General features: G+C 41.0%; 1 protein-coding gene and 1 long non-coding RNA gene across 3 annotated transcripts; both read left to right on the plus strand.

Annotated features, from left to right (window-relative positions):
• Positions 1–5,258: 5,258 nt before the first annotated feature.
• LOC141758774 (uncharacterized) lies at positions 5,259–10,487 on the plus strand. Of its 2 annotated transcripts, XM_074620426.1 has the most exons (7): positions 7,964–8,035; positions 8,203–8,288; positions 8,396–8,500; positions 8,624–8,817; positions 9,126–9,290; positions 9,490–9,734; positions 10,217–10,487. In XM_074620426.1, exons 1-7 carry the CDS (start codon positions 7,996–7,998, stop codon positions 10,231–10,233), a joined length of 852 nt encoding a protein of 283 aa, XP_074476527.1. In that variant the 5' UTR covers positions 7,964–7,995; the 3' UTR covers positions 10,234–10,487. The 2 variants fall into 2 exon arrangements, with proteins under 2 accessions (XP_074476528.1, XP_074476527.1); XM_074620427.1 differs by lacking the exons at positions 7,964–8,035; positions 8,203–8,288; positions 8,396–8,500; positions 8,624–8,817 and adding an exon at positions 5,259–5,601.
• Positions 7,008–7,937, plus strand: LOC141758775 (uncharacterized). Its single transcript, XR_012591939.1, has 3 exons — positions 7,008–7,095; positions 7,423–7,708; positions 7,863–7,937. It is a non-coding gene; the product is annotated as an uncharacterized LOC141758775 (long non-coding RNA).
• Positions 10,488–13,485: the final 2,998 nt, after the last annotated feature.

Consider the following 13,485-nt stretch of genomic DNA (forward strand, 5'->3'; position numbering starts at 1 on the left):
TGTTATGATTTGAGCATATTTTTTATGCTAAATGCAGTACCTGTGAGGGTTTCTGGACAATATTTGTCATTATTTTGTGTTAATTGATTTACAATAATACATACAGTATATACATACATTTTCATAAAGCAAGCTTATTTGCCCACTTGCATGTTGATAAGTGGACCCGCAAACCGCCAACAACCATTATATTTTGGTAAAGCTTTATGTTTTTAAACTTCATTTTTGTCTCGTCTTTTTTCGTCGACGATATTGCATATCTGATATCGTCACCGTTTGTGTTTAAAGGCACTATTTGTAAGAATCAGAAATTGCTTGTTAACAGCGACACCTGTGACCGCCATTGCTCGAAACAGTGAGGCGAAACACGTCAGCTAAAAGCACAATATCACTCTATATTTCAGCTGCTTGGCAGTAATGTTAGCTGACCAGACGAAGGTCTCTCCATGAATCACTGCTAATCCTAGTGTTGGCTTTTCCTGCTTCAGCCTCCCGACTGCAGCCGGAGGGAACAGGGGAGACACCGGAGTTTTGGTCGGACACGATAACGTTTCTCTCTGCGGAGCCCCATCACTTCACAAGACACAGGAAACCTCTGTTGGTCTGGAGGAGCTGCAGCAGTTATTTCTGCACAAACGTCCACTGTGTGTGCGCGCGCGCGTGTGTGTGAGACAGAGAAAGAGAGTGACAGAGAGAGGGGAAGAGAAGGTGGAAAGTGACAAAAATAAAGAGATATTTTGGTAAAGCTTTATGTTTCAATATTCACTAGATATTCTCAGAGCTAAACTAACTCTTATGCAGTGTGTAGTGTGCGCGCAAGTACGTGAGAGTGGAGCGAAAGAGCGAGAGCGAGAGCGAGAGCGAGAGCGAGAGCGAGCGCGTCCTCCGACCGCAGCCAACACTGTTTTGCAAGACGGGCTTCACTAGATATAACTTTGCGGTTTTGGTGCTTCCGTGTAGTTTGTGTTGGAGTCTTGTCTGAACAGCGTAGCCATACGCGAGCGCGCATGGGACACCGACCCGCAATGATTTATACGTGTAAGAAGTTACAAACAGTCCCTTTAATGACGTTGTGCCGTCTCGTCATCGTCTCGTCTTAGTTGTGGAAAAAAAGGTTGTTGGCAAACATATTTCGTCATAGTTTTTGTTGACGAAATTACAATTGATCCTAGAATTGGCAGAAGAGACTCAAAGGTCCCATATTATGCTCATATTTAGGTTCATACTTGTATTTTGTGTTTCTACTAGAACATGTTTACATGCTGTATGTAAAAAAAGAGTATGTGTATTTCAGTCTGTGGGGTCTATTTGTGGAATGGTTTAGGTGATGGGTTGAAGCGGAGCACAATATATAAATCAATTTAAAAAGCTATACAAAAAAGATGAGGAAGAGTTGCGATAAGGGTTGTGTTAAAGGTCCCATATCATGCTCACTTTCAGGTTCATACTTGTATTTTGTGTTTCTACTAGAACATGTTTACATGCTGTAATGTTAAAAAAAAACTTTATTTTCCTCATACTGTCGGCCTGAATATGCCTGTATTTACCCTCCGTCTGAAACGCTCTGTTTGAGAGCATTTCGACGGAATTGCGACAAAATTGCAACAGAATTGCGTTGCTAGGCAACAGCTCGGGTCCATGTGTACTTCCTGTCAGCTGATGACATTCTCATACACAATGCAACCAGGAATAAACTGGGACACATTTAGAATGTTTACGTTTAAAGGGTCTAAATATTGTATATTTGTGACATCACAAATGGACAGAAATCCTGACGGCTTGTTTCAAATGCAGAGTTTCTGAATACGAGCTGTGTGTACCTCCCTGTGGATTGAGAGTTTCGATACTTTCACAGTATTTATATAGGACTTAAGCCTGCTTTATAATAAAAAAAACATGAAAATCTCACTTTTTTATAATATGGGACCTTTAAAGGTCTAATTTGAGCACACTGACTAACATGGCATTAATGGTAAATGGCCTGCATTTACCCTCTACTACTGCCACTTTTTGTCTCTTCCTCAAGAGTTCTGGGTCTCAGCTGCTATAAAGAAAGTTTTATGACTCTGGAATTATGAATGAGCTTAATTAAAGTAGATCAGAGTGAAGTTCTGCCTTATATTCGGCCTTCGGATTTAGGCACTCCACCAAAAAAATAAATGAACTGATGGGTCCTGTCAGGTAAGCAGGTCCCCCTCCGCATGATTAAAGCCCTGAAGGAGCTTCATGGGTCGGACGTTTTATGAAGATCAGCCGCTGCAGTTTCATTACGTACTGAAATTCCCAGGTGTCATTTAGCTTTGGGCCCGGCCAGAGGAAATGTGCTTCTTCCACAGTGGTATGATCTTTGCTGCTGGCAAATTCATCAAACCCACAGAGCTGTCCAGCGGATGTTAGCTTTAAAGAAGCCTTGGAGCATTTGTAGGTGGAGGTTACAGCTACGGTTACTCCATAAAAAAAGATGTGTCTGAGGTGTATCTGAGAAGTATCAGATGTTCTTAAATTACATCTTTGCGTGCACGAATGTGTGATTCAAGTTTCCATTTTTTATCCTTTTGGCGAGTAGTGATGAGGTTTCCTGCTGTTAGAAACATTCAGACTCAGATACTCCCCAAGGAATCCTGAACCACACACGCGCTAAAACATTCACAAGTTGCTCCCCGCACAGCAGTCTTCTACGACCTGCAGGTCTATTACCCCTTCATGTAATGTTCTGGCCTTCGTCTAGTTGTTGTTCTGAAGACTCTTGTTAGAGGGAAAGAAAATGTTGTTCTCGTGTTTACAGACTGTTTTTTGTAATTTCTACCTCATTTAAAGAATTTAAATATCGCAGAAAAAAAGGGGACTCAAGGGGTTTCTTTTCAGGAAATCGCTCTGAAAGATCGGTAATATCTTATTTAATTGAAATGTCTAACAGCTAAAGACGTCCCTGCAGCTTGAATCAGAAATGTGATGTGTTGTGATTGGTTTAAGTTTGTGGAAAGAGGGAATGGGGAGTTGGCCAAGTGTGAGAAATATGTGAAGTACTAATAGGAAGAAAGAGAGTCATTACTGTCAAATCAAGTGGATTCATGACAGGCTTTCAGAAGAGTGGAAAAAGGAAAGAAGTAAAAGGATGAACAACACTTATTTCTAAAGCCCAAAGATGAAATGTAGGTGGTTTCACATGACAACAAACGTTGCCAGAGGAAGTCATATTTAGTTTCACATTTCATTCCGATGTGAAGTTGATGATATAATCGGTTCATTCAGAGATTCATGAGCATAATTCCTTAAACAGAGATCAGTAAATCTCTGTGATGTGTTTGACTTGCCCGTTCGCTCAAAAAGGCGTATAAATGCCATATTGCGCAAGGCGTTTAGCGTGCAATAAATAAACCTTTCTTGATTTCAGCGTGTCATTTGTACGCCATGTATCCTCTACTGACTGCAATGTAAATGCAGCCGCTTACAAATGCTATGGTGACAGCCGGGACACACCAGGAACGTCAGGAGCGCGTGGCGGCTGCGTAACCTGTTGTTTTTTATTTCGGCGTCCGTGTTAACAGGTTAAAGCAGCCACACTGCCCGCGTGAGACGCGTGTCTGTATATTGACTGTATATTGACATCATACCTGCAAGATTACTACAGTGTCGATGTCTATCTCTAGAATATGTTACGGAGATGAAAAAAAAAGAAAGACTTATTTTTAAAAAAACACTTCCTGCGTTCATTTCAAAATAAAAGCCCTCAAGCGTTTTTTTCTATGGACAGAATTCCTTCATTTGTTAACACAAGGCTTTTATTCTGAAATATGTGCCGGACAGTGTTGTAGAACATACAGTAACTTGGAGAGCTCCATGAATGAATATAGTACGGAGTTTTAATTGTCGATTATTACTATTATTTACAAATTACCACACATTTCTTAACCTTTTTCTGTCTAAAATAAATATAAATTCAATTTATAATGAAATGAAATGGCCATTAAAAGGCAAACTCTACGTAGAAAGAAAGGGCTGACAGCAGCAGCTGCAGCAGCAGAAATGCATCAGACACGCAGCTGGTGTGAACGCCTGATGCGTGAATCACGCAGCCACGCCACGCAGCCGCCACGCACTCCTGACGTTCCTGGTGTGTCTGGGGCTTGAGAGTTAGTGACGTAGTATAAAAAGTGAGAAAGACTACTTATGGTGGACGGTTAGAGAGGTGGATGGGCCCGACAAACACCGACTTTTAACCAGGAGACTCGTGTTTGAGACCGGTGTTTTGTTTTGTAAGTTATGTTAGTGACGTTTGTAACGTGTTTTTTATTGTTTGTGACGTGTTTTCCATAGTTGTTTCCGTAGGTATTTTACTTAGTTTGTGTACTTATTTTAAGCCCAACAGTGATGTTTTCCCTTATCCTAACTAAGTAATGTTCTTGCCTGAACCTAACTGTGGACGTTTGCGTGGCGTACAAATGACAAGCGAAAAGGCTAAAATGCGTACTCATGACAGGTGGAATGTCTGTGTAATGTCGTGGTATTTTTACGCCAAATTTCCCAGAACAAAGTAACTGAGGGGCTTCTTTTCAGGAAATCTTATGTACCCTAAATGAAATGTCCAATAGCTAATGAAGCCTAACTCCCTGCAGCTCGATGTCATGGACGAATGACCTGCAGTGAATCAGAACAGAGTGTTGTGATTGGTTTAAGTTTGTGGAAAGAGGGAACGGGGAGTTGGCAAAGTGCGAGAAATATGTGAAGTACTAATAGGAAGAAAGAGAGTCATTACTGTCAAATCAATGGATTCATGTCAGCTTTCAGAAAAGTGGAAAAAGGAAAGAAGGAAAGGATGAACAACACTTATTTCTAAAGACCAAAAGATGAAATGTAGGTGGTTTCACATGACAACAAACGTTGCCAGAGGAAGTGATATTTAATTTCAACTGTGAAGTTGATGAGATGACGGGGCTGTGACTGCTTTTCGTTCCATTAAAGGTCACATATTCTGCAAAATGCACTTTTTCATGTCTTTTTAACATAACCACTACGGCTGTCAATCGATTAAAATATTTAATCGCGATTAATCGCAAATGAATCACAATTTTTTTTATCTGTTTGAAATGTACCTTAAAGTGGCAGTAGGCAACAATATTTTGGCATAATTTGGCAAAAATTCCATAATAACCTTTCAGCATATTGTAATTCAAGTGATCTGAGAGAAAACTACACCTCTGCTCCTCCTCATGGCTCTGTTTACAGGCTTTAGAAAATCTTGCCCGTGACGGCAGACTTTGACCAATCACAGGACATTTCAGAGAGAGCGTTCCTATTGGCTGTTCCACAAAAGGAGATGCGCGTTCACGTCTGGTCTCTGCAGATAGTGAAAGCCTCGGTCAATGGCGGAACAACCTACTGGAAAGCTTGCTATTCCAGCATTGGCAGCAACTGCCTACACCTCAAAACAACCCAAAAAAAGAAAGACAGACTTTCAAGAAGACAGTCCAAAAGAGAGTCCGACAATAAGCGGAATAAAACGCGTGTCAATATCGGCGAAGCGTTTCAGCGGTGGAGAGATCTCCGGGACAGCATCGGCCTCACGTTGGACTCTGAGCTAGCCGTTCTTCTCCTGGACAGGTAAGCTACTAACTTCGTTTTCCTGTAATATCTCAATGTTTTGTACTGATTTGTTTGTAGGTAGCTTTACCGTGAAAGCAGGCGATGAGTAGCCAGGTTGAATGTACGTTAGCCTTCTGCTAACCGTAGCCCGAGGCTTGCTGCGGCTAATTCAAGTCCATGTTTATGTTTATGTAGCTACTGTAGCTGGATCCTTGAATCACAGTCTGTCATCTCAAAGGGCTTTATAGACCCATAAGTTTACTAAGAGAAAGAACGGACGGTAATTCCCATAGAATTGCCGCTATATAACGACACATCATAGTCAGTAGTACTCGACACAGTAACCTGTATGAGTAGCGTTACTCATACAGTAACGTTACTCATACAGTAGTGTTACTCATACAGTAACCTGTATGAGTAGCGTTACTGCTACTCATACAGTAACCTGTATGAGTAGCGTTACTCATACAGGTTACTGTATGAGTAGCAGTAACGCTACTCATACAGTAGTGTTACTCATACAGTAACCTGTATGAGTAGCACTACTCATACAGGTTACTAATTATGGTAGCATATGAGTTATATCCTGCATTCTTGGTGGTTATATTCTGGTCTCAGAGTTTGTGATGAGCAGTAATGTGATCTTATTCTCTTATTATTTCATTGTGCTTAGTATGACATCACTTGATTTGAATGCTGACCGCATCAATGTAGAGGAGTTCAACGACATTCAGAATTCCATGTAAGTTTATCTGTTTTTGAATTTCCTCTTTATATTTTGAGCATGTGCCCCTTTGTATATTGGTGCAAGATAATATTACTAAATAATTTGATCCTGTCTATAGCATTGACTGGGCAGATGACACCTTGTGCCACGCTGAAGAGACAGAGTCTGTCTCATCTTTGGAGGAGGAGGAGGAGACCAGGGAAGTCGACAGTGATGACGACAGTGATGCTGATTACATCTTCCCTTTGTGTGTCCGGTAAGTCACTGTGGTGTGTGTAATTATCTATCCATCCATTTTCTTTTTTTTTTTGTGTCACGGGAGGGGCCTATAGCTTATGTTCACATTCAGTGAGTGCAAGGAATGTGATTACATAACAGGTGTCCTACATGTCTGAAATTATGTATCCATTTCACAGTGCTTTTTTTGTGATTCATAATATTTTCCCAACAGAACTGGTGGTGCCCTCCCCTCTACGAGCATTCGCTTGGATGCACTTCCAGCCATAAGTATGGAGGACACTGTGCATGACTCTTCAGACGTCGGTCCCACTCTCACAGATGCACCTGAGATGCCAGAAAAGCTCCAGCCCCAGAGAGAAGATGAGGTCATTGGCCAGCCAGCTTCTATTGCCTATCATCTAAACTTGAAGCTGCTGGCTGAGTACCTTCTGCTGCCCATCCCCATGTGTACCGCCGAGGACCCTGTTACCAATGCAGCGTGCCAGGCCCATGGACCCTTTCAGGTGACGGTCAAATCCAGGGCCACAGCTGCCATCATTGAGTGGGTGAGTATTTATTTTACAGTATTGATATTATGTTGTCTTTTAAAATGTTTTAACAATGTAAGCAGCAAATCATAATTGCTGCATCACAAACTGTTACAAACTGCCTTGGTGGGAATTGGGCAAGGCTGTGAAGAATCTTGTACATTGAGCTGACACCAGCCAGGAACAGCCATTTTTGGAAAATATGTACTTCATGACTTTGGAGTGTGTGGTACTTTTTGCCCATATTATGTGTTGTATAGTGCAAAATATATGCAGCACCGCACTAAGCTTTGATATGCACAATAAAACCCATTTTGCTTTCTGTCACTCTTCTTTTTTTTCTAGACGTTTCCCTTTGGTCATATTGTGTGGCGTTCGAGTTCACAGTCCGCTCTCAAGTATGGGATGCTGATAGGGGACTTCATGTTGGCTGTCAATATCCTCCTCTCTGGAAACAACTATGCGAAAGTGGCATTACTGTTCAAATTTATGAACATGGGGATGGTGGGAAGGTCCACATTTTTCAAAATACAGGACACCTACTGTGTGGACACCATAAAACAGTTCTGGGAAGAAAAGCGAGGATTAGTTATTTCCCAGCTAAAGCCCAAAGCCAGTGTCGTGGCCCTGGGTAAGTTCTATTTTGACATAGATTTGTGGATATGATACTGACAAATACCGGTTGTTGTACAACTGGAAGTGGTCAGTATCATATCCACTAGAGTGAATCATAAAAAAAGTGTGTTCCAATTTCTGAAATTATTATTTATGTTTTGTTTTAAAAGGAGATGGTCGGATGGACAGCCCTGGATTCTGTGCACAGTACTGCACATATAGTGTGATGGAGAATGACTCTAAAGACATATCATCTCCATGGTGACAGTGGACAAACGTGAAACGGCGCGGAACAGTGTCATCATGGAGAAGGAAGCCTTCATCCGGACTTTTGACACACTTCGTCAGTAAATAGGAAATTTGAGCGAAATATGTAATGATGCTCATAGCCAGATAGCTGCACTCTTTAGTACGTATATAGGTTTTTAGTTTGTTATTCATTTTTAATATGTGTGTTGACTTGTGCAGATGTCTGTACTTACAAATGTCTTTTGTTCACTGTTCATACAGCCAAGGGCATATATAAGTCATGGGGAGTTCGCCATACCCTTGACATGTGGCACGGATCGAAAAACCTTGGAAAGAAGATCCACCAGGTAATATTATGGAATGTATTTCATTTGAACTCATTGTCACTTCGTCACAAAACTTGCTTACACCAATAATTTTCTTTGATTGTTTTTGCATTTCATTCTGTGGTCAGGCGAGCCAGCAGAAGGGGTGCTCCATTTTACTCATTTGGAGCAAGGATGTGTGCAACCACTTTTGGTTTTGTGCCAAAATGTCGGCAACCTATGACGACTTCTTTGTAAGTACTATATGAACTGTTATTTATATTGCTACACTTGTGGAGCCAGAAATATTTCACAGCTGCAGACATCATTTCAGCGTAATGTGTCGGATCATTGCTGATGCGTTATTGTTCTCTTAGGACATGTGGGCTGGCCTACTCCATCACGTCACAGGAGAACACGAGTGGGCTCTTGGCGCCTGTCACCATGGACCCTTGTCGGACAACAGGGACAAGGAATGGATAGAGAAGGGATCTGTGGCACACAGAGCACTCATTGAGATAGTGCTAAATGCACGCTGGCTGGGTGAAGTAGTGAAGTACCTGGGATTTAGGTATGTGGGCATGGGTTTTACATGTAATGTTTATGTTCACAAGTATTTAACTCAAACAAAGGAAGCTCCTGGCTTACTCCCTATAAACCCACATAGGGAAGAAAAAAGTGAGTAAATCTTGGGAAAGATCATGCAGAGAGTGGGTCCCTTTTTGAAAAATCTCTAAAATACAGATGATTGTAAATCATGCAGTGACTTGATCAAAGTCCTTTTTATTTTTTTACTGTCCACCACTGATTGTGACTATATGTATCAACTAATGACTAATGACAACATAAAAGATCTAACACTTGTTTTTTACTGTTTAGGTCTACAGCAGAACTTGAGTCCTTTCACAACCACATACTGATGTATGCCAGCAAGAGATTCAGTTTCACCCCGCCCGTCTATTCAGCTCGCACCCTACTTGCTGGTTTGGATTATAATCATCATGTCCACCGACCAGTGCAGAGAAAAGCTGATGGCTCCATTGAGTAAGTTCTTAAAATTGACAACAGTATACCCACTAAAACGGAAGTATATTAGTTTTATAATACAAGGTCAAATTTATACATGAATAATTATAATGAATGTTGCCCTTGCACAGGCAGCAGTTTTGCAAATTTATCACAAATTAATTTTTCAATAACCATCTTTTCCTGTTTCGGTCATATGCTAATTTCATTATGTCAGATACCGGAAGCTGTACAACAAGAAGTCGCGGAAGTGGAGCCTGTACACAATGAAGGTCGACAAGGACTATGGCTACATTCCTGACCTCCAGAGGGCCATCCTCCGAAGCCGCACCACAGCAGACAGAGGCATGACGCGTGTGAGACGCCAGAGGCCTGATGACCCGCGGCAGTATGGTGTGCTATGTGGTATTCCACCTCCAACCACAGAGGAGCTACTGCACACACAAGTCAGTCGACGACAAGGTATAGAAGTTCTTTCAGTGGGCCTCATTCAACATCCCTTCTTCAGAAACCCAAATTGCATGTTTTCACACTAACCCTTCACAAAATAGTTTCTCATTACACTGATTCTGATTTTAGTTGATAAAGGTTGCATATAGATTTTGTTAATTACAAGCAGCTTTTTGACGACTACAGAGATGTTATATGAAAGGTATCATTTATGATAATGTAAAGACATCACGCATTGACACACAAAAAGAGACATATTGTCATTGAAATAATATGGTACTGTAGCATGAGAGGCAGAGTAAGAAACTTCTCAACCAACAAAAGACCAGCATAGAGTTGCATGCTAAATAAGTTATTATATATGCATTACAGCAGCCTTTTAAAAAATATTATAGCCTATATATATATATATATGGCCTACATGTGTGACGTTATAGTCAAAACTAAACAACTGATTTCAAAATTCTAACATGCTATTCTTTGTTCATTCGCAGGGCCAAGGACTACCTAAGTGAGCAGCCGACCATAGGAGAAGACGTGACCCCTGCGACACCTCACCTGAGTCGACCCCACCTACACCCCTACTATGGCCACCACTCAAAAATACTGACCAGGGGTCAGACATGTTCTATAGGCCTAGCCCCACTGAAAGATGGTGTACTTATTTTTTAATTTACCTTTTTTTAAACTTTTTTTGTGGTGTGTTATGAATGTTTGGGATTGTCATCTATATTTTTGAATGTAATAAAAGTGTTACCCAAGTGAGCTAAATTTCTTTACTGCATGATATTGACACTGGCAGTCGTGAACAAAAAAAGCAGGTGGTCATCCTTCAATGGATTTATTTTTACAAAAACAATGGCAAGAATAACAATAAGTAAAATGTAAATACTCTACAAAAATATCACGTCACACAGGGGGGGTGGGAGGGGGGGGTTGTTTCAGAGCATGTGTGGGATAAAGTCCACATATTGGTGGTGGGGGTCAGGATATCTGTCCCTAATCCTCCACACACAACAGCTGGGAATTACAGTTCTGTTACCCCGCCCCAAGGCTCCATACTGTCACACAACAAACTGCCGGTAAGCAGCATACCGGAACTGTCTGTTGTCCTCTCCGGGATTGGGTACGTCCTGCTGAGCCCTAATGTCGTTCCAGATCCTCCTGGCCAGGCGAAGGACACCCTCATGGAGGATGTAGAGGTCCACATGAGGTAGCAGGGAAATGCAGTTCTGTGGTGGCTGGCCACAGCACTTCCTTTCCACGTCAGTGGGCATTTCCCTGCACCTCATGCAGACACACCTCAGGTTGATTGGGGTCCTGGCCAGGAGGACCTGGTGGAGGAGCGCTGACCATTAGATCAAATATGAGGCTGGGATCCCTCAACAGACATCTCCCCAGAAGCTCCTGACACTGCTGCAGGCTCAAACACTGAATTCTGGCCTAGAAAGACAGTAGATCAGGGAAAAAGTATTACTTTATTTATGAATAAACAATACTGATCATAATGTGGACATAAAGTATGGACATGTTATATTTTGAGATACCTGTTCATCTGATATCTGTCGAGCTTGTAGTTGTTGTACTCTGCTGAAGTCATCTTCAGGGTCTTCAAGCTGACTCTGTCCTCTCCCCTGGCCAGACCCTCTGCCACGTCCACGTCCACTAGCTCGTCCTCTTCCTCGCCCTCTTCCTCGTCCATTCGTAGCCGGCTGCTCCAGGACATAGTCAGGATCTGACTCGACGGTGCTCTGTTAGTAATAGATATGTAACAAATGTAAAATTACCATTTCCATTATGAATAACATGGTCATGGTTTTATTTATTTCCAGATGTGTAAAGTTATCTATACAGACTAAAAACACTAAAGTTAGAAAGATAGCATTACTGAAACTTGAAGGAGCAACTGGGCGTTGGCTAACGTTAGCCAGCTAGCTATGCTATAGATTGAATAAAACATTGGGCTCCGTTGTTTCTAAAGTTTAGCTCGTCATTTCGTCTAGAAAATAAACAATTGCTTTTATTCGGTCTATAAACGAAACACTTCAAATGCAGCAAAGTCTTACACTACTTTAGCTTTTGTTGACGTCGGTCTCCAGCGTTATTTTACACTAAGCATAAATACTGTGTTGTCATGTTCAAAGTTGTCCGTGGTAGCTAAATGTGGTCTGTGACAAAGTATTTTTCTCACCTGTGACTCAGCCATGGTAACTGTTGATGTCGTTAGAAGGTGATGTTACCATGGTAACTGTTGATGTCGTTAGAAGGTAATGTGTAGCTCGCTGCGGTAGCCTCCTCAGATGTAGCGAGCACGTATGAAGCGCGTGCATATGCCCGTTCTCGTGTGGGGGGAGGGGAGAGGAGAGAGCAGCTCGAGGGGATGCAGGATTTTGCGTTTTCCGGATTTCTACGCACTGCAGCTTTAAGGGAAGATTTGTCAAGTATTTAATACTCTTATCAACATGGGAGTGGGCAAATATGCTGCTGTTTATATGTATGTTTATATTTATTATTGGAAATCCTCTAACAACACAAAACAATGACAAATATTGTCCAGAAACCCTCACAGGTACTGCATTTAGCATTTTCATTCACATATCTTGAGGTTAGAGGTCAAGGGACCCCTTTGAAAATGGCCATGCCAGTTTTTCCTCGCCAAAATTTAGTGTTAGTTTGGAGCGTTATTTAACCTTCTTCACGACAAGTATGACATGGTTGGTACCAATGGATTTATTAGTTTTTTTCTAGTTTCATATGATACCAGTATCTTCACTCTAGCCATTAAACTGAGCCCGCTATAATCTAAAAATCGCAAGTTGCTTTAATGCGTTAAAGAAATTATTGCCGTTAAAACGAATTTGCGTTAACTTAACTTTGACAACCGTAATAAATATGTCTATAGACCCCCAAAGTGTCAGAAAAGACCATCCTCTCTCTTTTTCTCCTGCTCCATCCATCAGAAAATGTGTCATTCCCTGACGATATGGATACAGTACAATACATTCTCAATCAGCACTGATTGGACATCCACATAAAAGGTGGCGAATTTTCCCCTTTGAGGCGGTTCTGATTTAGAGGTGAGAGAAGCAGAGGTCTTGAAGCAGGGTTCATATCCTGTACAGAGACACAATTGAAATAAATTAATAAGATATTATTAAATAAATACCCACATGAATAAACATTTAATTATGTAATTGATACTGAACCAATCAATTGTGAAGTAATTTATGAAATTGTTTAAACTCAATTTATAACGATGAAATGTTATTGCATCATTCTCACAGTATTTTAAAGGTCCCATATTGTTAAAAGTGAGATTTGCATGTCTTTTATATTATAAAGCAGGTTCAAGTGCTATATAAATACTGTTAAACTATCAAAACGCTCAATATACGGAGAAATACGCAAGGCCCGTATTCAGAAATCGTACGTTTGAAACAAGCTGTTAGGATTTCTGTCCATTTGTGATGTCACAAATATACAATATTTAGACCATTACGCGGTTTTAGACTGAAACATTCTAAATGTGTCCCAGTTTTTATTCTGTTGCAGTGTATGTGAATAACATCAGCTGATAGGAAGTAAACATGGACCCAAATTGTTGCCTAGCAACGCAATTCCGTTGAAATACAAGTATATTCAGGCAGACAGAACGATGTAAATAATGTTTTTTTTAACATTACAGTATGTAAACATGTTCTAGTAGAAACACTAAATACAAGTATGAACCTGAAAATGAGCATAATATGGGACTTTTAATGTT

The sequence above is a fragment of the Sebastes fasciatus genome, chromosome 20 (genome assembly GCF_043250625.1).
Source record: "Sebastes fasciatus isolate fSebFas1 chromosome 20, fSebFas1.pri, whole genome shotgun sequence".
Taxonomy (NCBI): Eukaryota; Metazoa; Chordata; class Actinopteri; order Perciformes; family Sebastidae; genus Sebastes; species Sebastes fasciatus.